The 25,696-nt window shown below is 44.1% G+C and overlaps 1 protein-coding gene across 2 annotated transcripts in view; it reads left to right on the plus strand.

Moving 5' to 3' along the window:
* The first annotated feature begins 1,159 nt into the window (after positions 1-1,159).
* Positions 1,160-25,696, plus strand: part of LOC105570496 (GRAM domain-containing protein 3-like) — an 84,617-nt gene continuing 60,080 nt past the window's right edge. For both annotated transcript variants that reach the window (XM_012027729.1, XM_012027730.1), the window contains exons 1-3: positions 1,160-1,349; positions 11,554-11,842; positions 18,832-19,011. In XM_012027729.1, coding sequence (XP_011883119.1) covers positions 1,265-1,349; positions 11,554-11,842; positions 18,832-19,011 — 554 coding nt within the window. In that variant the 5' untranslated portion in view covers positions 1,160-1,264. The remainder of the gene's footprint in view (positions 1,350-11,553; positions 11,843-18,831; positions 19,012-25,696) is intronic.

The following is a 25,696-nucleotide window of genomic DNA, read 5'->3' on the forward strand; positions in this document are numbered from 1 at the left end:
AACGCGAACGACAGAGGCCGACTTTCGAACGTCGCAATTGGCTCGCGGCACGTCTCGATAATCGTGGGATACCTGTGAATGATCGATCCATCGGACAATATATTCAAAGTGTGTGTTGGTGATGAAAATCGGAGCTGCGCCTGGAGCAATAATTATCTTCGAGAAATGCATATTCATGGGATATTTAGCAAAGTGTTTCTCTAGAAGTCAGTTTCCTCTGTCTAGCACATTGAGTCTGTAAAAGGTATTTTGCATAAACTCAATAATAAACTCAAACATTTGCAGTTTGGAAAATATCTTGAAAGAATATTATCTTCTGTATGTTGTGGACTTTTGTCATTTTTTTCAAAGTTTCATAAAATTGTCGGGGAACTTCTTCTGAACTACAGCTCACTTCGTAGAATAACGAAGTAAAATAACACATTACGATTACAAAACTTTAATGATGGAAATAATATTAGTTTTAACAACGTCAGTGTTTTCTTGAGCATATCTGGCATTTTTAATAGTACAGAAAAATTGCGAAAAATATCACCTCAGCCAGGGTTTGAACCTGGACTTTCCTACGCTCTAGGCGGGCGTCTCACCAATTCGACCACTGAGGAATGTGGTGTTTTAAATTTAGTTTCAATTCAAATATTTAAATACAGTCCAGCTATAACATTTGAGAGTCCGATCGCGCCGATCATTCACCGAATATCCTAGCATTCCAAAAAGTCGTTCGCCAGTGATCAGATCGTCTCCGAGCGATTGATAATCCAGGCGGGGATCTCGCAAGTACGAGAAAGAAAGTTTCCTCGCGCATGGAAGACGAATAAACGGGCGGAAGGGAGGCGAGACATTTTCGCGATAGATCATTCCGTGACGCACCTGTGAATGAACGTACGAACGAGTCGACGATGCCAGCGCGTGGCGACTATCGATACCGCGAGCGGTACGCGGAATGTTCGCGTTTATAAGAGTTTCGCACGGGTGTACATTACGAAACACGAGTCGCGTGGCATTGACGACGGATCATCGCGAGGACACGCTGTCGAAAGCGGCCGCACGTGACCGGTCCCTATCACTACCATTGGCCGATCCGCGCGATAGGCGACGAGCCGGTCGATAGGCGAATTCTCGTGAATTCCTGTTCGAGGAGTGGACGCCGTTGGCCAGTGTCAACTTATCGCCAGTTTGGCCGAGTTTTGCCGTCGCGTCGTCACGCGATTAGCGCTTCCGGCTTCTCCTCTACGGTCCCCGCGGTGATTGATGAACGATCGAGATGCTGGAACCGGAAGTGGAAGCCGCGGTCATCAATCTGCGACGGGGCACGAGTTTGAGGATACCGTCCACCACCACTGTCGAAGGTAAGATGGATAATAGGGTTTGCCGAAGAGAATCGCGTGGCTTAATTTTGCCGGCGGTCCTAATCGACGACCAAGACTTGACTTATCGCATTCGCGTTCACCTAATTTTCCGTCTGTGTATTATAGATGAGATCGCAATCCGTGACTTCCAGTTTCTTTCAGCGTGTTTATAAAAGAGAAAAATTCTCATGTCATACTTTTGTACGATTGCCTTCTAAAAGTCGATCAGTGGGTTATTACTGAAAACGGTGAATAGTCACTGATTTGTACTTATAAGTATACCGCAGTTGCAGTGGTACACCTATAACTGTAAATCACTGGCTATTCACCGTTTTCAGCGATGGCTCACCGATTGATTTTTTCGAGAGTGATTTTTCAACGCTAATCTGGTCTTGCATTGTGATATCGTATTTTTCATCCTTTCCTAAATTGCTAGCTGTAATTAATATGTGACGTTGAGCAAATATTTTCGGTGACAAATATAGATTCGCGATTGTTGAAACTGATATTTAACACGCGTTGAGAAATATCATTGCAGTTGGTATCGTGTGTGAAAGGTAGTGAGGAACGAAATATTCTCTTGCTCGTATAATGTACGGTACAACGTTGCGTGTGACATCGCGATCGATACCCTTTAGGTTCCGGTACCAAAGAGTTCTTGTGCATGTATATTTGCCTTTGCTATATTAAGCGTTCCGTTGCAAAAGTAATCATAGAAATCCATTGCAATGATACATAGATAAAGCCTCTGCCGTGATACTTCAGCGCAAAATTAATAAATGAAACATTGTCAGGCTCTCCCTTTCAGTCGTAGAACGTTTCGCGATCTCTCTTGATTATATTTTTTTCTCTTTGCGTCACATTATTATTGTCCATTTCTACAATTTCTAATCGGTCGAAGAATTATTTCTTTATTACATTATGTTGAAATCGATCTCTTGGAACGCAATTCTTTTTTATCACGGATACACTTCAAATTTGTCAAAGAAATTCGACGCTTTGCGTATTAATTCCGTGCGCTGAATAATTTACATTTTATCATCTTTTTTTTGTATTAGATGCTTTTCAGCGTGCAATAAAAACGTAACAAGTCTGTGCGAAAGTGTAGGCAGCCAATAGCTCGAGAAAAATAACGCGGCGTCGCGTTTGGCAACGCAACAAAAAACGATCGACTTATTACTTCCTTCAATAGGGGAAAGGGTAAATTTCTAATACTAAGTGTAGCATTAAAATTAAATTAATTTACAAAAAACTGACGATAATGATCCCACCTAGGGAAAATCTGTGTATGTCCGATAGTAACGGCGCGCAGTACAGGGTGGGAAAAGACGGTGTTTGGATTCGCTTAGTAATTTAATGGCCACCACTTATGCCAGGTCCTAAATGGCGTTTAAGTTTCAATTTGACTTGTATCTGAAAAGGACCGAGTTAAAAATTAATTGTTGCTTATTACTTCCTCTTATGAAAAATTTCTATTCTAATTTTGCCTGTCGCTCATTTTGGACGGTACAAAGACGTGAGTTCTTCCAGAACAATGTACCTTTATCTCGGGACACAAGCTGCAGCATTAAGTAATTAGTGCCTAATCGCCGGCCTCGTTTTGACTCATCCTCCTAGCGTAGCTCGAAAGAACTCGTCGAGCGTAACATGTGCGATGTTACGCACGCCGACAGACGATCGGAGACACGTGTGACGTACGGCACGAGCAACACGTTACATTTTCTCGCGTGAGCTCGTTGTTATCACGCACATCATAAGAGTATTAATAGCGAGGAGCATAAGCATTTGGCGTCGCCGAGGGCGTGTATTTGTGATTCATGTGCTTACGTCACGGCAACTCCGCGTCTTCGGAGGAAGAGCGACTTTGTGCGCTCGGCCGTGCGTTTTTATTTAAATAGATTTGCTTAGGTATACACGCTGTTCTGTGCACCGTGCGACCCACGATAGAACGTGCGGTGCATTAACAGATTATTTTGAGAAAAGTCCGCCAACAATTGGCAACGGCCATTGGCTGCGGCATTGAGACGCGCGCGCGTTTGAAATTCGATATTAATTGGCGCCTTCAAAAACGTTCGAGACTCACGCAAGTCGCGTCGAAACGTATTATTCGGATCCCGCGTCAACCTCAGCTTCGTCTACGGCCAATATTTTCACGCCCAAGTGCTCGTTACGCTCCTTTAATCTTTGGCGAACGTCGAACGCGATTCGAAACCGCGATCGTCTGAATCAGACGCGTCCCAAGGTTTCGCAAATCCACTTTTATCGGCTTCGCCCGAAGTTTCCCCGACGGGATTTACGTTGATCGACGACGAAAGCAATTTTCCGCGGTCCCGACGGCATTCTCCCCGAAAGCCGCGTGACGCGGTCGGGATAACGACCGCGCGGCTTTCCGCCGACGCAATCTCGCGCCGCGCCGACGTTCGATTACTTTATCTTTGAACATTCGGAGTATCCGTTTTGCATTTATGTGTGTGCGTGCGTGCGTGCGGACGTGTCGCGAATTTATCCGAAATTAAATAACGGTGTTGCGACGCGACTCCGTCTGGCAGTCGTCTGATAACTTGACGTCACGTTGACCGAATTATCGTAAACAGGTCGTTCCGCGCACGAAGTCGCCGTAACCGTAAAACCGTCGACCGTCGTCTCGACCGCGGTCAAGTGTGGCCGACGACATTGGCGAGGTACAGAAATAATTCGGGATTGCACGAAACAGAGTAGTCTACCAACAATTTCAATTTGACTCATCGCCTTTGCCCTAAGATGAATTCGCTTCGGTGAAATCACGGAAAGAAAAATGTAGCCGCCGTAGCTAAATTTCAGTTGTAAAATATGGACAGCTAATATTCAGTTGCGACAGCTAAATATTTTGCTACTGTGCCTATTGTATTAAGTGCGACAGCAAACCACTTGCTGTGGTTTAGGAATTTATAATTATGGCAGCAAACTATGATTAGTTACGGCAGCGAACTTTTTTTTCAGTGAAATAGAACGATTTCGTTATTTTTTTTATATTAAAAATTAAAACGGCGAGCTTGTTGTCAACCCAACTGGCAAATTTCATTGAATTCGTTACAACGTTTCGACAAGTAACAATACAATGTTGATTGGCAGTATTGTTACTTGAAAAGGACCTGAAGTAAGGTCGAAACGTTGCAACGAATTCAATCAAATTTGCCAGTTGGTTTGACAATAAGCACACTGTTTTAATTTTTAATCATCACTGGCGAGGTGACATTTTTCTTTCGTTTTTATATTAAACCTCGTCGCAAAAGAATCGTTTCTTGCTATTTAATGACGCGTTGACTACATCGGTACTTCGGAAAATTACCCGAACATACATTTACATTACGCTGCTTACGGTAAACTTTGAATTACACGATGCCACATCTCCATATTTTATTACACGTACAATTATATTATTTTTTCATATACATATATACAGTGCGATGAAGCTAATAATGACTCATTATTTTATATATTCTAATTTGATACTAATTGCAAGCTAATTGTACGTTAACGCGTCATACGGTGGCGGTACGGAAAGTCGAGGATCGCGCGAAAGGCACATGGAAATTAATATATGTATTAATTCTGGTTTTGATTTGAATACTCAATCGGCAAATTGAGATCGCTGAATCCTACGGCTGGCGGATCGTATCTATTTGCATTGAATCGAAAATGTATATGGCGCGCATATTGCCGTTATTATCTCGATATAGGCCATTATTACCGTCGCGCGATCTTCGACCTTTATCTTTTATCTAAGCCGTCTAGGATCCGCCTATAGATAGAAAACTGCACGTTTGCCTGCATATCTTTTCGAGAAAACTGGCACTTGGGGGAAACATTTACTTTCCCACGCAAATGTTTTTTGTAAACGTTTTTCGGACGTGCATCGTGTACGGAACCAATAAAAATATTTTTTCAAATATTTTTCGAAATTCGTTAAAATTATGGCATTCGCGAAATATTATTTCAAGTGTAAATCAAAGCAAGAGTGAATCGACATTATTTATTCTTTATTTGTTATTTTTTACGCTCTTGTTTGCTTATTAATTTATCTTATTCTTGAAGGAATTTCTCAAAATGGTGTCACATAATCATTATTTTATTAGACGTGTAAATTACATAATACAATAACGATTTGAGAGAAGACAGGAGGAAAATGAACTGTAGCAAGGTGTTAAAAGATAATGTTACTTACTGATATAACTCGTAGCAGCGAGGTACGTTGACCGCGTTGAAACTCTCAAGTCACCGTCTCTTTTTTCGCTCGCCTCACTCGCAAAAACATCTCGGTTAATTACGATCGCGCGTAATAATCATCGTAATGAATTAATCGCCCGCACTTTACATGGCACTCCCTATATCAGTCGCACGCAATGCGCAGCTTGTTACTTCACTTTACCATGGAATTCCATTGAAACGCGATTGCGAAAACGATGCGAGAAAGAAACGAATGATTCGCGCGACGGAAATGTCGCAAATTTAAAAGAATCAGCACAACTAACGAACTCCCTGTATCTTAAGGTATTTCATATCCGGGAATTTTCGTGTATTAGTATTTTGCGCTCTCGAAAGCGACGAACGAATTGCGTTCAAATCGGCGAAAAATTCAAGGCTCGAGGCAAAGTATATTCTTCTTCCTCCTCCTCATGTATTAGGCTTAAAGCCTGTTTTATCCAGTTTGTTCTGGTACTTTGAGCATTCGGTTTTACTTCATCTTCGGTAGGCTGCTAAACCTTTCCGAAAGAAACCTCCAACCTGGAGGGCTCGGTGGTTGCTACTTCCCTCCGAGAGATTCCGAAAAACCCAGCGGTGTCCGTGGATTTGAACTCGGATCTTTTCATTCATTTGTTTACTAAACAGCGCATATTTCTCTACCACGCTCGCCACGCAAAGTACATTCGAATATAAAAATCTCTCGGGAATTAATATCGCCCGCGCGCATACGAATATCGCGGCAAAATAACACTTTGCGACTGTCTCTCATCCCTTCGAAAGCGAAACGGAAAAATCGCGCGAAAATATTCGTTCCAACGGAGTCAATCGCGAAGCTTTGTAGCTGTCCGTCAATTAATTGCGCCGGTTGATAATCGATTTAATTGTTCGTCGGAAACAATCGCCGGGAAAAATTCGACCCTGTATCCTGACGCGATCGCGTTTCGTCGATGGATAACGCGATCGCGGCCCGAGACGCGCGGAGAATAAACGATACGGCGCGTGACGTTCTTGCAAAGCTGCGCGATAAACGATCCCGTTACTACGAAATAATTGCACGCCGAATATCGTTGCGTTTCGAATTAATTATCGCCAAACGTTCGATGCTTCTATGATTTTTCGTTTCCGATTCAGCGACTCGTGCGTTACACCGCGCATTCGGTAAATAAATTGCATTTAACTCGATAAAACACTCAAAGGATGCCGCAAGAAATGATAATTTCCCGTAAGTGTTGAAACTGTAATTTGTAATTCTGATTTTCTGATTGTCTCGATTCAAATGAGTAACGCGTGCTATGGTCATTTCGATAAACGCTATCTTAATACACGCGCGAAACAATCGCGGAAGCTAATTAATCGCGCGTGTTGATTTTTCTTTATAGAATTGCAGTGTCCCGAGTGCAACTAAATGCGAAGTGTGGAGCGAGCAGTTAGCGACACATTTCGCATTTAGTTGCATCTAAATCTTAGAAACAACACCGAATATTTTTATTTAACATATTGATAAGTAATTATTGAATTTATCTGTGAAAGGATACCGCAAATGCTTTTAAAAATGATTGCATTTTAGGTAAATTATTTTTCATTTTTCAAAAAACGATACGAAGTATAGCTATATTATTCCCACACACCATAGTTCGATGTCGATGATTTAATATTTATTGCAACACACTGGGTGGAATTCTTTCAACATATCTATGACGAAATCGCGAACATTTATCGCTCCTCTCAAAGCAGCAGCTGCATCTAACGGCAGCAATTAAACCTAATTACGTAAGCCGGCCACTTTCGTTCTAATATCGAAGATAAATTGTTTGGTCGTTACAAATGACTATTCTTGTCTAGGACACGATTGATGTTTACCGTGGGTAAATTAATTGTAATAGATAGTGTGAGATAATGGCGGAGAATTTATATCAGCATTCTGGACAAAAAGGAAAATAGATCGATAAGAGCGTCCGTAAATTTCGTGTTTGTTAGATACGAAATACATTTTAACCGCATCAGAGTTTCGCTCCGGAGAAAATTATGATAGATATGATGCAATTATCTAAGAGATTTTAAGAACGAAACATCTTTAAATAATAAAAGACAGCGGCATATTTAGAAAAGAATTTAAGCTCAAATGATGGCTAATAAATTTAAAGTAACAAAAGATGAAGATTATATTAACGCGAATCAGTGTCGATCTTCGTTCCGAATTATCGGTTGTTATCACAATATTTTTTATAGACGCTCGAATCTCCGGCATTTTTCTCTCTCATTTACTTTCTCATACATTTTTTTTCTCTAATCGAAGGTGACATACTTTTGACGAACGTGCAACTAAGAAAATTGGCGTAAAGTTTTGCGGATGAGTTTTCCGTGTTGAGCGTTTTTTGCGATACCATCGTGAATCATCGTTTATATTTTCCGCATTTTGCTTTTTCCGGTCCGGTGTCGCGAAACTGAATTCCGCGAAACTCATCGTTCTTCCTCAACCCACGGATTTCCAGCATCTGGAAATGGAAGGGAATTCCGGGTCGTGGCGATTTTCGGGGAACCGCCTACTGTTTCCACTGTCATGCCGTGCCGTGCCGCAAATAATTCTCGCGAATCACGTTCGATCCGCGCGCCGCGTTGTCGAATCTTGCAGGAGAACTGGCGTTCTCCCGCATGACACACAGGACGATGCGCGGCACTTTGCCAGAAACGTGGTGGATTTCGGTGTACACACGCGCGCGCGCCTCCTCCGCACACTTGAATTTTCAGTTGGACGGAAGGCCGCGAGGTCGTAAAACGTTCGTTAACCGTTCGTGAAATATCTCTCGCGCGAGAAAAAAATAGATCTATCTGTTCTACTTTTCTTTCATTCTGTGATTCGCGTCGTCTTGAATTAGCAGCGATGCGGAATTAAAGATCCAAATCGGTGTAATTTTGGTGACCTCGATTTTACGGTATAATTTTGGCGACCCCTATTTTTTATTTTTGACACGTTTCCTTCGTAACGAAAGACTATTTTGTTCGCGATAGGACGAGCTTGCGTTAAATGAAAATTAATTGTAGGACCATTCAGTGTCTACGATAAGCAAGTAACGTAATTATTGTTTCCATGTTAAAATTATGTTTCACAAATGATATTCTGGTTTTCCAATTGAGTAGAAGCTTTTCTTTGTGCAAAATCATTTTGGACGTTCGCGTCTATTGTTAAAATTTAATTAAAACAGGAAAATTAATAAACAACGCAACTGGCAAATTCTAATTAGAGAAATTTATTGCGAAAACTTACCTCGGCCGGGGTTTGAACCTGGACCTCCCTACACTCTAGGCGGGCGTCTCACCAATTCGACCACTGAGGCATGTGGTAATATTTGTCGCAATATACAGTCTAATGATGATATCTTCGCGTCTATTTTTCGACTTTAAACTGCGCGCCGACTCGGGTTGTCAGCCGAGTATCCCCTTCCCCAACCCTTTCTTCAACCTGGACACCATTATTCGGTCAAGGTGTATAAATAATATTTTTATTACTTCCCGCCTAGAGTAGGGAGGTTCAGCTTCAAATTCTGACTGAGGTAATATTTTTCGCAATAAATTTCTCTAATTGTTGCCAATAGAATTTGCGAGTTATGTCGTTCATTAATTTTCCTACATTGGTTAATTATGTACTGGCGACGATAAGTCTTTATTCTCGTTAATTAAAATAGTTCGGGACAAGGAAATTGTTCGCTTTTCTCATTAAATGAATAATGAATTGCAATACCAGCCGTGTTAAAATAAATGTGTAAATCTCATCCAATTGTTTGCAATATTTTGCATTGGAATCAGCTGTAATTTAAATTTTCCTTTTGTCCCAAGAAACATCGGTATTCGTTTCAACGATTTATAATCAATTAATTTCTATTTCGAATTTGCTTCATTTTGAATTTCGTATAAACTGGTTCTTCGTAGGCGTAGCTCAAACACGCGCGCCAAAACGATCGATTCGACCGCGCTGTTCGAAAAACTCGCGATATTTAAAATAGCGTAAAGCCCGATCGGGGAAGGCCGGTCGATCTTCGCTGACATGGCTCTGCGGGTATTCCAGATCCAGGGTAAGTCGGCGCGTTCGACACGGGGCTTGAGTCACTTAAGCTAAAGGCACCCTGTGTTCGTAATGCGCTCACGTAATGCAGGTGGTATATCGGAGACGCGACGCGCCGTTAATATACGAGTTGACGTAACGCACGACCCGAGGTTTTAAACGAATTAAAGTCGTCGACGACGGGGACGACTAAGCTCGAACCGGACGACGGAGCGCGTTGCTGGCCAGTGCGTGTCGTTTTCGTCGCTTCGCTCTTTTCTGCTTCCGGCCGTCCCGTTTGACGATAAATCGGCAGCAATTTGTTACGCCCGTCCGAAGTAACTTCCTCCGGCGGGGTAGTCGCACGCGAGAGGAGAAAGTTGTCGCGGGAATGTTCGGTAGTTTTGCGAAGGCGCATCGGGAAAGTTTCGCGACTGAGTGAAGAGAACATGTGAGATTTTCGTTATTGCCGTTTGTTTCTAAGTATACACTCGTCGATCGATTTACGTAAGATACTCCACGTGGTTTCTTTTTACACGGCTGAAAATCGCGTAAGTGAGGTACGAAGAAAATACGTGAAAGACCCGTGCATGTTACATTTATTTTATATATTTACAGAAGAACAATAATAATGTAGGCAGACAAGCAAATTTGTCGTCGCTTGTGCGGCTAAGCTTAATACGCTTTCCACAAGTCAACCAAAGAAGGTCGGAACGATGTGATATATTCAAGTAAGAACGTTCGGTTTGCCGATATATTGTATAATAATTTCAACAAATACCGTAAAGAGATATACATCTTCTGACCGCGCAAGAGGATACCGCGTAAATCGAGGGACGAGTGTCTAGAAATACATACACCTTATGATATAAAACTGTACACCTGGTCTAGATAGTTATTTAAGGGCTAGTTTCTCACAAATGCCGGTTAGCTGCTAACCAAAAGTTAATTGATTATGACCTGGTTTTGTTTTTATTTTCTGGTTAACTGTTAACCAGAAGTTAGTCGACTCTCCATTTGTTCCATGTTATTATCTGAAAAGAGTCAGAGGGTCAATGAACCATAAAAACTAGGTCTCTTTGTCTCTTCTTGGAGAATAAGATAGAAAAGGATAGGGAGTCGATTGAACTCTAGTTAACAGTTAATCGACGTTTGCGAAACTGGCCCAAAAGACCGGTTTTTCATTTTCTGATTAACAGTTAATCAGAAGTTAGTCGACTCTCCATTTTGTTCCATGTTATTATCTAAAAAGAGTCAGAGGGTCAATGAACCTTTGATTAACAATTAACCAGAAAATGAAAAGCCAAGCCTCTCTGTCTCTTCTTGGATAATAAGATAGAAAAGGGAGTCGACTGAGCTCTAACTGAACTTAACAGTTAACCGACGTTTGAGAAACTGGCCCTAAAGGCGAGTTTATTCATTTTCTGGTTAACAGTTAACCAGAAGTTAGTTGATTCTCCATCTCTTCTTAGGTAATAATATAAAAAAAGATAGAGAGTCGACTAACTTCGAGTTAACAGTTAACCAGAAAATGAAAAACCGGGCTCAAGTGTCACGATTGTTCACGGAGCGCATTGGAAGAGCGCGCGTGATTTCAATTCGGAATTTAAGGTTCCACTTAAGCCTTAAAAATAAAAGAATCAGCTCGGACGAGGAAGCAAAATAGCGTTCTCGGAAAAGATGTCGACGCTAAACTTATTCGACGGGCGTTCATCGTAGGAATAAAAATTAGGTACACGAGGACGCCTGAAAGCTCCGCGGCATGAAAAGAGCGCGGGAGGGAGATTTTATAATAACTCGCACACACGTTCCCTCAAGATTTCTCAATCGTTTCTCGCGGATTGCTTTCACTTTTGCGATTGACGCGATAACACCGGCCCACGTCAATCATCGGCGCGAGTAATGACTAATCCTGTGGTGCGGCGAATTGAAAAATTTCAGAGAGCGAGCTGGGCCTGCGTCGCAGCGGCTCCCTGAGGATCCCGCGGGCGAGCGACGACCTCGCGCGAGAACGGGCGAGCCTGACGAGCACGAGATCGTCGCCGTCGTCGACGTTGTCGCTGTCGACCTCCACGTCGTCGTCGGCGTCGGACAGATGCGCCGGCGAAAGCAGCAGATCGTCCCGGCCCGCCAGGCGATACGTACCTGAGGCTGCGAGCGACGCACCTGCGCCGGAGTACCTCGCCAGGAGTCTCCTGCAACTTGGATGTCCTGCCGTGTCGATGCCCAAGTAAGTCACAGTTACTTTTCCGGCCACTTGCCAACCTTTCCCCTGGCAGGGAGCGAGATCTCAACCACGCGGATATACAATCCTCGAGTTGAGTTTCCCGTGCGAGAGGCGCAGGCGAGACCTCGCCCAGGTCGCCGAGTCACGTCGTTCGTCTCGCTTTGTCATGAATAAGTATAAAGGTGATCTTAATACGCGTGACGAGCGCGCCGGGATCTGAACTCATCGGAATTATATCGGCCCCGATCTCTCCGAGACGTGACTCGACGGCGACGATTGTTTACTCGGTCAAGGCGACGTCGTCGTGAGAAGGAAGGTGCCGCGCCGCGCCGGAATATGGGATGCTGGGCGGACCGGCTCGAGGGTTGGTCCCGATTGCGCAACCCCAGGTATGACGTAACACACGGGCGAGACGTGAAAAAAGATCCCGACCACGTCGGGACACGTTTCCCGCCCACGGTACACTTCAGGGAGCGAGGCGAGAAGAATAACTCGATTATCTTTCCCTCTCCCGCGACATTCTGACGCATCTGTTGGAAATAATTGTCCCTCGATGAGGCTCGCGAGGCCTGGCAACGTCGGGAGGAGCCCGTCGTGACCAGCGATAAGACGCCAGCGTTTGCGATGCCAATTTTTACGGTAGCTACTAGGCAGGGTTGGGCAAGTTACTTAACAAAAGTATCTAGTTACAGTTACAGTCTTCTCGTTAAAAACGTAACTGGTTACAGTTACAGTTACTCAAAACTCGTTACTTTGCAGTTACTTTCTTGCAATGAAGGTAAAACAATCAAATCTTTAAATTGTAAAGCGTCGATAAAGGCGTTTATGCGCAAATGCAAAGCCTAATGCGATCCGTGGAGGTTTAAAAAATATACAAAGTATTAATGTAACCGCGTCAAGTTTCAGTTACAGGTGGAGAGAAAGTAACATAGAGTTACAAAAAAAAAGTAACAGTAACTGTAACTTCGTTACAAGTAACGAGTTACTTCCCAACCCTGCTATTAGGGTAAGGTGACCAAATTCGGATGAGACGCGGATAATAAGCGACATTGTGAAGTGATTCACTTAAATCGTGCTCTTTTATTACAACTTTGTGCTATATTGTCGATATCGTAAAAGGCATTCGACGTGCTTTTATGCCGCTCGTTAGCGACTCGTCAAATTGTTGATCCGAATTTGGTCAACTTACTCTACAATAACGCTTGATTGCTGTGCGAACGACACTCCGAGCTACCCCTCGAGCAACGAGCGCTCCCGCCTCGGCCGACCCTCCTTTGTCGGGTCGGAACGACGCTGGCGGACTTCCGCGATCGGGTTTGGGAACGGGAGCTGCGAGCGGTCCCTTCCCCAACGAGGAAGTTCATTTTTGCGTCGCGAATCTCGTGCGGCAATTAAACGCAGCCGGCCGTCGCGTCGTGAAGCACAGGGACGAGAGGCCGGGACGCGACGTAACTCTGCGACGGTTTACCATTATCTCTCGTAACACCGCAAAGTTATATTCAATGAGAAGACGTGTATACATCGGCTCCATATCTCGGGCTTATTGTAACATGGATGCCAAGATAAAGACTGGTCTCGCGGGATACCGTGGTACAAATATATCCGTGGGAATTATCCGTAACAAAAATGTACGGACGTGTACATAATAGGGAAAACAGACGGGCGTTGGAAAATATTGACGTTACGAAGAGCGGCGGCGTAGCAGGCGCGGATGAGCGAGAGAAAAAGCGGGACGAGATGATAACGGGCCTCGACGAGGGACTTGGTCCATGTTCCATCTCGTTATTCCTCGTTTAACATTTGCTAGACAACAAGGACGAGGTGGCTCTGAGAGCGTCGCGAGCGCTAAATGCCCTTAGGTCGGGAGAAAACGGAAAAGGAGAGGAAGACCCGCGGCCTTCGCTACAAGATTGATCGCGTAACGCCGCCGTAGCGAGCGAAAGGTGGAAGGTGAAGATATTGTCGGACCCCGAAATCGCGCGGCTACTTTGCGGGGCGATAAGATCCGTGGGCGTTCACGTGGTATACACCGGTTGGGGGTGAAAAACGAGAGGAAACCCGGGACGAATTCGCCGGTAAACCGTCTCGCGGTCAGCTGACCGCCATCGCGGTCACCGCGGCCGCGTCGGCGAGGGAGAGCGAGCGAGCGAGCGAGCGATCCTCGGGGTTCAGCCACGCTTCGCAGCAACGCTCCCGCGAACAGCCGCCCGTGGTCGTTCTCGTTGCTGGTGTGTGCCACCATCATCGGTGGTTCTATAGCTACCGCGATGATATTCGGTCAATAGGTGAGTCGCGCGGCGCAGACGCGGCGGTACCAGCCTGCTCGCTCCCGCCCCCGTCTGTGTGCGTGCTCCTCGCATCGTCGCGCCGCGCCACACGTACATCCGCGAAAGCGTTGCCGAGAACGTCGCTGCGGAGAGTGTGGAGCACGAGCGCGGACACGCTTCGCGCCGCATTGCCGTATTCCTCCTCACGTCGTCGGAGCACGTCCGGGATATCGAAGCGAGCAGCGGTGGCGCGCCCCACGTCGTCGCCGAGCGCCTTCTCTCCCGAGGGGAGCGCCCAACATCTGCAGGGAGGACCCTCCCGGCCTCCGGGTCTGACGTTGCTCTTGGTGACGGTCGAGAGGACCAGGGAGGCGGAGGTGCTCGGGAGAGCCGAGGGGAACGTCGGGAATCTCGGGGACGAAGCGGAACGTCGACGGGCCTCGATGTTCTGAGAGGAATCTCGCGGAGGGTACAGTGCAGGAGAGGCGTTATCAGCTGATAAGGGAGATAGATAGATAGATAGAGAACGAGAGAGAGAGAGTGTGTGTGTCGCGTCTGGGGCCGCGCGGACCGAGATTCCGCCGCGGTCCTCGGCATCGACACGTCGGCGAGGCGAGAAGCGGAAGGAGGATGCGGGAAGATTGGACATAATTGAAGCTGCGCTTCGCGTGGGACAAGACCCAGTTCCATCCAGCTGAGGAGGAGGCTTTTGCATGCGTCCGCCGCTGTGAGCAGCGATAACGCGGGACAGTGGCGCCTCTCTACTGGACTGCCAGCTACGATAGCACTCGCCGCAGGTGCGATCGAAGGCCGCGTGCACACGCCGAGAGTGTCACCGTAGTTCCCCGCTCGAATGCATTTACCTAGTCACTCATTCAAACGCGGTCATTATATAGAATTATGTAATTATAATTATATAATTGTAGATGTAATTATATCTCGTTGCAGTTGGCCCGAATTGGTCGGCCGTGATTCGTAGCTTTAATTTATCCTTTGATCACGCTGGGCATCCTGAAAACAAAAAAGTACGAGCAACCTGAAGAATACTTTGCACACGGTTGGTGTGAAACGTTTCCTTGCGATCTAATTGCTCTCTTGAAAACGTGGGAGGAAGGTCGATCTTCGAACTAGAAGCACTGAATTTAGATTAATATCCTGAAGTTTTTAAAAGCAGCGTTTCTATTCGAAAGAAACACCTCAGCTCGAATCATCTTAAGCGCCATTGTCATCTGTTGTCATCGCGCGGCAATCATTGTAGACGTTGCATCGCAGTGCCTGGCTTTTACTCGGTCCCCTTCGCCATGTCAACATTAATTGCATGCGATTATGCATGCGGCTTTAATCGCGGACGACCAGTATCGGACTAGACGAGGGTCGCGGATCAGGGATCACGTTCTTGTCAGTAGCTAGATATGTTGCGAGGGAAAGGCGCGTCAATAAGGGCAAACGAGTAAATAGAGGTTACCGAGTGTTAAAGGCCTGAGCAGAAAGATTGCCGTAACCGTTTCACGATTCTGTCGTAAGACTTGAGTCGGCGTCGGAAGTCAACGCACAAAGAATTGTCGCAGACGTATGTCGCCTTGCGATGCGACGAATGTTGATACACGTCTACGATTCCGTCGTAAGACGCAAGTCAGTGTCGGAAGTCAACGCACAGAGAATTGTCGTAGACGTATGTCGCCTTGCGATGCGATGAATGTCGATATACGTCTAAGATTCTATGCGCGTTGACTTCCGACGATCGATTTGCATCTTGCGACGGAATCGTAAACACGTACGACAATCTTTCTGCTCAGCCCCTTAGGATCGTAAGACGTAAGTCAGCGTCGGAAGTCAACGCACAGAGAATTGTATGTCATCTCGCGACGCAATGCGAGGGATGCTACATACATCTACGACAATTCTTTGTGCGTTGACTTTCGACACCGACTTACGTCTTGCTACGGAATCGTAAACGCTCAGAACAATCTTTCTGCTCAGGCCCTTAAGGCTGAATCAGACTAGCAATTACCGACCCGGATTGGAATGGGGTTGGCGATTGACGATTGTTTTCCAGCCAATGAGAGTCGATTAAATCGCTGACTGCTTCGCTCTCATTAGCTAGAAGACAATCCCAATCCAATCCGCGTCGACAATTGCTAGTCTTAAGCCCGTGTCAGAGGATTGGGATTGAGATTAGATTGAAATTGGACCAATCAGAGTAAAGTTTACTAATGCCAAGTTTCGTGATTTTTACTCTGATTGGTCAAATTTCAATCTAATCCAATCGGCGTCGACAATTGCTAGTCTGATTCGGTCTTTACTCGACTACCACGTCCGTCAGCCGACATACGTAGACGCACAGTTGCATGGTTTCTGCGTAGACGCGACGATGCCACCCTGGATTCCGCGCAATCGCGAATAAAACCAGGCTCGTAAATAATCCAGTTCAATGTAAATTTCTGGCGCGCGACGTGATACAATTGGCGACTAATGAACCTGCAGCGCGTCGCGATTCATCGCGATAAAGAAAGTAGTTCGGGCTTAGCGCGAACAATGCGTCTCGCGCGAGCGCGAAAGTGTTCCGCGCGATGTGAAACCAAGGAGAAATCGTTACGCCTTCGCGCTTCTAAACGCGGGGCGAAAGGGCCGGTTTTTATTCCGGACGTGAACGTCCTCGCAGTTGCGCGACAAACGCATTCGTCCTGTCGCGACGTGGATACGAGGGGAACATGGTGGAGCGGTCGGGATTCGCTTTATTCCCTCTTTCGCGTATCATTATCTCGCGTACGCGTATCGCTATTCTGGAAATATCCTTCTGCAACGATGCGCCTGCACTGGCGAGATGCCAGCGCGACTTCAGGACGATCGATCCTGTGCCTCGCGAGATAGATGACATAAGGAGCCGGAAAATATCTAACAAGTAGAGGAGAAAAGAGAGGACAGTGGAAACGCAGGACTGTAAAGTCGGAATGAGGATTGTTGCGAAGCACAAAGATACCAACGTCTAGTTATTCTCGGAACTCGTCCTACATGAAATTATCGCGGAAATAACTTCTTTTCTGAGAGAAAAGTGTGTGCAAGGGGGCTCGAAAAAATTTAATTTCGAGAAGGGAACTACGTTACTTTTAATTTACAAATTTTATTACGATTCTGCCAACGAATTAAGATTTATTTTCCTCGTCTCCTGAAAGATTATATCGCGAAAACATCTAAGGTTTCTCCGACTGTATCGCGAAGATCTAAGGTTTCTCTGATTAATCTTGCATTTAAATTAAGGTTTGATTTTTTTAAATATAAAACTGTTATTTTATCAAAATTGAGGTACTACTTCGACGTCACGTTCGCTCGTCCTTCGAGTTTCGCTTTCGCCGTTCCGAGCAGGACACGGATACCGCTGGTTAAATAAGCCGAGCGATCTGATTTACAAACAGCAATTGCCTCAGTAACGTGCAAAGAGCATGTGTTTCACGGCAGATAGGAATCTTTCCGCGCTGCTCTCGTTGAAGCATACAATTGCGTTCCCTGTCCGTGCGAGATAGAGTCGATTAACTCACGGTTTAACTCGACCAGTTAATTTCCCGATCCGCATCGCGACGAGATTCGTCACGCCTCTGGCGACAGCTGATCGTGACGTTTGCAGTCTGCCGTCACGCTTCGAATATTTCCGATGTGTGTAGCTCCGAACTCGGTAATCTACGCGGCCTGATATGCCACCGACAAAATTATCTATTTCTCTTTATTTTCGACGTTATTATTTAGAAATTTGGAAATGGTAAGTCGCCAGTAATAAAAGAAACATACAATCCAGGATTAAAACGACCTAGGCTGGCAAATTCTCTATTCAATAAATCACGACGTTTCGGCCCGTAATGCTGGTCCTTTTCCATTTTTACGTACTGGTTCATTTAATTTTTATGTACTACGACATGCTTCCTATCTTTTGCTGTAACGATTGATAGGGGTAGCGTAAGATACACTTGAAAAGGACCAGTATTACTGGCCGAAACGTCGTGATTTATTGAATAAAGAATTTGCCAGCCTAGGTCGTTTTAATTCTGGATTGTATGTTAATCTCAGATTTTATTCTCAGAAGAAAAAAATAGTTTCCATCAATACTAGTCAATCAAGTCTTAATTATTTTTTGATAAAATCTTTCTGTAACACGTACGTTATTTTGCGGTTTAATTTCCATGATACCAAGTTTATTGGCCCGTGTTAAAAATGTTATAGACTCGTACGAAATGCATTCTAGAAGCTTTTTCTAGGAAAGAAAGTATGGTGCACGCTACGAACGTACAAATGTAAATCAGAGATGCTCTGTGTTCTCTTTTATCTTTTACCGAATTGATACACATCTGTTTGCGTTGTACACGGCTGTATCGTATAATACGACGGTAATTCAGCGATTTCAAGTCCACGCGATCGCGTTACAAACCGATCGCCACGAGTCTTGGGGAATCGAGTTGGAGCCTCGACCGCCGTCGAGTGAAACGCGAGAGAACGGAGTAGTTTAATCGGCCTGGTTGAACACCGACTGGAACGGCGCGTATCAGTTCGAATGCGTGTACCGCGCGATATATCCGCCCTCGGCGACCGCATGGTGCAAATTTCGTGGCGCAGAAATTCGAAGCGGGACCGCGCGAGGCACGTGCGGCCGCGCTTCGCGGCGTGGCGGGATAAGATCCGTCGCGGTTCCACGCGGTTCGTCTGCTCGTCAATACCCGATGGCTCGTTCTATTGCAGACCTCGTGGCGGTGTCGGGTCGGAGCAACCGCCGAGCAGCGACAGCGATGACTACACCACCGCCCATCTCCAGCAGCAAACTGCTGGTGGTTATGGACAGAACCTGGACGGTTACACCGTGCCCAAAGTCCAGGTGTCGGGCCCACCAAACGCCGATGAATCCGCTTCCGTCATCAATGGGTGAGTTCCACAAACGATATCAGCGATTAGACGATAAATCGCGGCTACTCCCGTGTTTTGGTTAACAAGTTACATTCATTAAGGGATTAGGAGAAGCAGATAATATACAGGGTGTTCCAGGAAGAAAGGTCAATGTTCTGGGAGGTGATAGTATCGGTCATTTTAAGCAAAAGTATTCACATGAATATACGTCCCATTCCCCACTGTTTCCGAGCTGGAGCTACTTGAATGTCTCGTGTATTTACTTTGTTTTTCTGTACACTTCACCCATTATCCAATCTTATAAACGTCCGCGGGAATTTACTCTTACACGTCTGTTGACTGTTGTACCGATAAAATTGTATAAATGTTGAAAATGCCTCGCATATTCGCGGATGTCGAACATGCAGGTGTGCTGTACGTTTACGGTTTCTGTGACGGTAGTGCTACTGCCGCTGTTGAAGAACAGCGTCGACGCTTTCCTACACGCAGAGTTCCGTAAAGTGTTTTCCAAGGTTTGCAATACATTGCCGTGAAAGTGGAACGCTTCCCAGTGTTCATGTTTTATCTGAACGAGGATGTCAAGAAAATGTGCTCTATCTCGGAAACAATGGGGAATGGGACGTATATTCGTATGAACATTTTTGCTTAAAATGACCCAAACGATCACCTCCCAGAACATTGACCATTCCTCCTGGAACACCCTGTATAACGCGCATCGGTTTATTCCATTTGACGCTGGGAACGACCCAGTGAGAAGTAAACGATCGCAGACGCTATTATTAACGTGGTCATAAGTGCGATTGTATTAAGCTGTTAGCATGGTTTCGATTAGAGTGGATATCTAAGATTGGATCAAGCGATTAGGCATTCGAAGAATATTTTGCATATCCATGAACGAGCTCGTCGAGCGAACGAACGATTTTATGAATGAACTGCATTCAGCGCGAGAGAGATACAATCGTATAAAGATTCTAATCGGCATTGAACGACAAAGAGTTCAGTATCTAGCGTGGCTCTAGTTGCTGATTCTTATGCAACATTATTTTTCGCTCAACGACAATTTACCGGCAATACTGTGCGTCAAAGTAAATGAAAAATAACGTATAAATTACATCAGTCAATCTTTATTACAGCTTCAGCTTACAATATATAAATTGCATTAAAACTACATGCATTGAAAATAATATGAATAACATTAAAAATTTAAATATGTAACATAAATAATACAAATAATATAAAGATAAAAATAAATGCGCGGTTTTTCTATGGTTTCTATTCTACAACGTCTGCGTAAAGCTACGTAATGATGTCGTTAACGTTGATGGAATAGGCCCCTAAATAACGAGGAACATTAACAACCAACTTCAGTGTTTTTATTGACCATATCTGGCATGTTTAATAATACAGAAAATTGATTGCGGAAAGTATGTCTCGGTAATCGAATTGGTGAGACACCGGCTTAGAGAGTAGGGAAGTCCAGGTTCAAACTCTGGCTGAGGTAATATTTTTCGCGATAAATTTTCTGTATTATTAAAAATGCCAGATATGGTCAGTAAAAACACACTGAAGTTATTAATTACTGCTGGCGACATGAAGAATATTCTTGTTAATTAGCAACCAAGTTTTAGAAATATACAGTTTGAAACTGTACAATTAAATCTACTAATTTGTTAAATTAATTTTTACGTGGAAGATAACACTTGTTTATTATATCGAGAAGAATTAAAATATCTATCTTTCTGCGTAAAAGCTCCTACATGTATACCTATATAGTAATTGACGCATAAACTTCAATTATCAAAGTATATGATATCGAAGTTCAAAATGTTTTCGCGAATAATTTTACCGCACATTTTGCTAGTAAATTTTCAATCGACCTCGGCTGGCCACATTTGTTAAATTAAACTTTTACAGCGTTTCGACCTTTGGCTTAGGTCCTTATCAGGTGGGATCTTGTTACAGAGTCATGGCAAATACAAATAAAACCGTATCTTACAATTAGCGGAATAGAGTTCTGTGTTAGGAACAACTAAGAGCAAAATTTCACTAACGTCCGGAGCCGAGGGATGTAAGACCAAGACTCAAAAATTTTGTAACATTACACTTGGAATACATTTTACTGGTAGAGTGTATGGTAAAATTTCAAGAAACTCACATAAAGGTCTTAAAAATGCCACATTGTCCCACGATTACACGATTTTCAGGATAAATTTTAAGAGAAAATTCTCTCCGCTTAAGTTCATCTTATTGTTACATTAGCGAACACATTGGTAGTATATCGCGAGACTATTTACCTGGCGTAATAAACACACGAATCGATAACTTTTCCTTCTTGTGTGTAACTCACGCGTAACAACGCACGCGTTTCACCCCGAAGAGTTAACAGCTAGGTTCGCGACGAATGACAAACAGTTGGTGCGTCGCACCTGATAAGCGCTGTATTACCTCGGCGGCATTGTCAACAAAATTGTTCTTATTCCCGTATTCTCGTATCGTTCGGCATTACGTGCTCATAATGGGACCGTGCATCGTCTTATCGCGTCTCGTCGAACCGGTGTGGCTGTCATTGCCAAATAGTAGATAGTCACCTCGTCGTCTTCTCGCCGAGCGAAAACGAAATTCGCTGCGCGAATCTTTCGGCGACGAGACTTCTCGCGAAAGCGGAAGGAAGTGTCGAGGCTACTTGCAAGGATGTCCCACGCGGATCGGATGCTCGCGCGACACGCGAATCGCGCCGGTGATTGTGTGCTGCTCGGATGAAAGATGGCAACGAAGACTCGCGACGCCAAGTCCGAGACGCCGACGTTGCGAATTCGACGACTCGGACTTCTCACTAATAGAAAAGAGAACATCTCGGCGGCGCTGAGAATTTCTCGGACTTGCAAGAATTGTTTTCTGGCGAACTACGAGATCGCGTTGCATCGGCTGAGAATTAAGAGATCCGTGATATGCGACGAGCGAATATCGTGTGTGTATCGGGAGGACGGGACGCGTCTGCGAGTGCCAGCAAGTGCATCGCCACGGTGAGTAACATCACGATGCGTTTCGATCTGCGATGCGATTGTTTCTGCAGTTATTACTTAGTTATGAAGGAAATATTATATTCGCACTTAGCTTAATAAAACCGTATTGCGCGAAATAACTTAAAAAATCGACCGTATAAATTTACAGGACATATAAATACGCACACGAAATTCAGAATCTCGTTTAAATACGTTTATTTAAAGGATTCCGCGTACCGGAGTTTATAATGTGCATAATTCGAAATTAAATAAAGCGCAACTCATAATATTTTATAATTTAGGAATCTAACGTTTTTCTCTCAAACATATAAAGCTGCTTATTAATATTGATTTAATCGATGTAAAATACTGGCGATTCTCAGTGATATTATGTCGTTATCGACTCTTAAAATAATTTCGAGTTTAGAAAAGACTATTAAATCACAGATTATTTTGGTCATCCAAAAAATTGACAATTATATGAATATCAATCGAATCTTTGATTATTATAATTAATTGACGCGATGTGCTTATATTATCTTTGCGGCCTTGCAGTATTTATATAATTATCTTATTCTCTTTCTCGATATAATCTTTATAAGCTCAGGTGTTACAAAAATAACATAAAAAGAGGTGTAGATTTTTAGAAATTGTTGGATAATTTATTCTGTTGTTTAAAAATTATTATCTGTACGATCTGGAATATAAAAAGTTCATAAAATGCGCGGTTTAGTTTGCAATCAGCGATTAAGTCCAAGTGAGTTTTTCGGTTTCTTCGCGACGACTGTTTCTACAGTGAGCTTATCAACTTGATGATCGACTTGTTTGCATCATCGGTGATGAGTGACAGATGTACTTGGGGTAACATCGAGATATTCCTTCGAGAGACTTCGATAGGCAAGAAAAGATTTAACATATCTCCGAGCAAAAGTTGGACACACTGCGCTTATCTTTTTATTTGTTTGCGAAACCGAATAAATAAACTGCAGTATAAGTAAAATATTGACACGTGTCGATGCCTGGCGCGAAAGATAAAAATAAAATCTCTATTTAGCTCGATTTGAAGTGCCGGATAACGAAAGCTTTTACCCCCCCCCCAAAAAATATATTAACTTCGTCGTTGCTTTAAATCGATAACAGATATTTGAATATTATATATGAAAAATTAAATTAGAGATAGACGACACCATTACTTGTCGGAAAAATTCAATTGTCCGGCAGATACCTTTTGTCGGATTGTTCGCGGGACATTTACCGCATGCCGTCTCTATGGAGAATTTTTTCTCGACGTGTGTCAGAGCGCGAGCACTGGCGAATAGACACGAATATACGTTTGCACTTCCACCATAATGGCTGTGCGAGTCATTACGACGAGTGGCGTCGGTTGATTCGATCGAAAATACACGGCACGTTGCGCACATAAAAAATCGCTCTAACTATTGGGAGCTCTGTGCGCTGTATAAATACAGCCCGAAGAGATAGGTGCGATAAGCCATTACGCGCTGATCAATATGTTTCACGGCCCGTAAGCAAAACTCCCGCGTTCGCCTATACGTATTTTTAGAGCAATTTTTTTTCCGCCGTTTCCAAGGGCGAGGTCCGAAAATAAATCGTTAAAGAATTCCCTCGTACGCGCGCTCTCATTATTTGCACAGTTCCGACAGCTCTCTTTGCACTATTCTGGCAAATAGAACGCGGACGACGTGTGGGTTTAATACTTCCCTTCCATTCCTCGACAAACTCCCAATTAGTAGATAACGCATTTACACTTGGGGTTTACGCGGGAATAAAATAATCGCGGGGCAAACACCGGCAAACATGGGGAAGGTACTTTTCCCAGCGTCATAATTCCATTAATCTCATTTAATTAATCTTTTTTGAACATAATTTACCCGCCGTTTCATCGTTCCCGCGATTGATATCGCGAAGCGCGAGTCGCCCGGCCCGGTTTGAGTTCCAATAACGAGAAACGCAGTCGTATCGACTCCGTATTGATAATTAATTCGGAATGAGAAAAACGCTCATCATTACTTTACAATACTTTTAAAATTTTCCAACGGCGAGGCTGACTGGCGCGCGGCCTTGACGCCTGTTTTATTTCGACCTCGCGCGAAAGGCCGCCGCGCCGCGCGCCGTATTGTCATTCACGCGGCACAGGTCGAGCGAGCAGGTAGCGGAGAGCAGACGTCACTTCCCACCTGTCTTCGCGTTGTAACGCGAATAATGGCTACAGCCATCGAAACGCGATTATTTCGTACGGATAATTAGCAGCTGTCGGCCCGCGCGCTTTAATTACCTCCCGCGATTAACGACAAACGTATCGGCTATTTGTACACGGAATTTTCTTTCGAAATTTACCTGAAAATCATGTAATCGTGGGACAACGTGATATTTTGAAGAATTTTGTGTGGGTTTCTCGAATTTTACCACACATTTTGCTAGTAAAATTTCAAATTTCAACCTCGGTTGGCATTTATTAAATTAGCTTTCACAGTGTTTCGACCTTTGGTTTAGGTCCTTATCAAGTGGGATCTTGTTACGGAGTCATGTCAAATGCAAATAAAACCGTATCTTAGCGGAATAGAGTGGTGTGTTAGAAATAATTAAGAGCAAAATTTCACTAACGTCCAGACCCGAGGAATATAAGACTCAACAATTTTGCTGGTAATTATATGAATACATTTTACTGGTAGAATGCATGGTAACATTTCCAAAAACTCTCATGAAGATCTTGAAAATGCCACGTTGTCCCACGATTACATAATTTTCAGGGTAAATTCTAAAATAAAATTCCGTGTGTAGCGCCTCGTATATCGCGGATCGAAGCGATGGGAGGTGAAAATCTGGAAAGTTGTTTTACTTATACGAGCGTTAAATTTCTTTAGAGATAGCCCAATTCGGATGTACCTCGTTTCGAACGCTTGGCTGTAATTTGAATGAAATCTGCTCGTCAGAGAGATCGGCTGTTTTCGCGGCATTGATAGCACGTGATACGCGGAACGGGACGGAGTGATTTAAATAATGAAAATCGTGACCTACCGATCGATTACGTTTATCGACATGCATGTTTTATCAGAGTCTATCGGGTTTTCGATTGTGTACACCTGCTCTCGGACGATTGCAGTTTTTCGGGTAATAACGGGATTCACCGTCGTCCTTTTTGCCGCGTTGCTCTTCCGTGACCACGCACGACAGTAAAGTGCGTGTCGCGTGCGATTAATGTCGGGAGTGCCGTGTGATTATCCTGTTCTGGTGATTAGTACGCGCGATCGTTATTAGCTGTGCTCTCGCTAGTGTTGCGTCGCTCGTGCAATGAACAAATCTCGGGGACAGCGGAACGTCTAATTGTAAGAGTATCCTCCGCCATGCGTCGTATTGGTGAGTAATGTCATTATTTTTGTCTTAACTCTTTCTAAAGGCTTGATCGAAAAGTGACAACGTACGGGCAGCGATACGCGTTCATGCTGTAACTGCAACGCGTTTTTCAATTACGGATTATCGTTACTCGGAAAGAGCTTTCTCTTAAAACTTATCCTGAAAATCATGTGGTTGTGAGACGACATGGCATTTTGAAGAACTTTATGAGAGTTTTTGAAATTTTATCCTACATTTTAGTACACGGAGAGAATTTTCTCTTGAAACTTATCCTGAAAATCATGTGGTTGTGGGACGACATGGCATTTTAAAGAACTTTATGAGAG

This window comes from Vollenhovia emeryi, unplaced genomic scaffold (assembly GCF_000949405.1).
Source record: "Vollenhovia emeryi isolate VEMERY1.0 unplaced genomic scaffold, V.emery_V1.0 DF939120.1, whole genome shotgun sequence".
In the NCBI taxonomy this organism is placed as follows: domain Eukaryota; kingdom Metazoa; phylum Arthropoda; class Insecta; order Hymenoptera; family Formicidae; genus Vollenhovia; species Vollenhovia emeryi.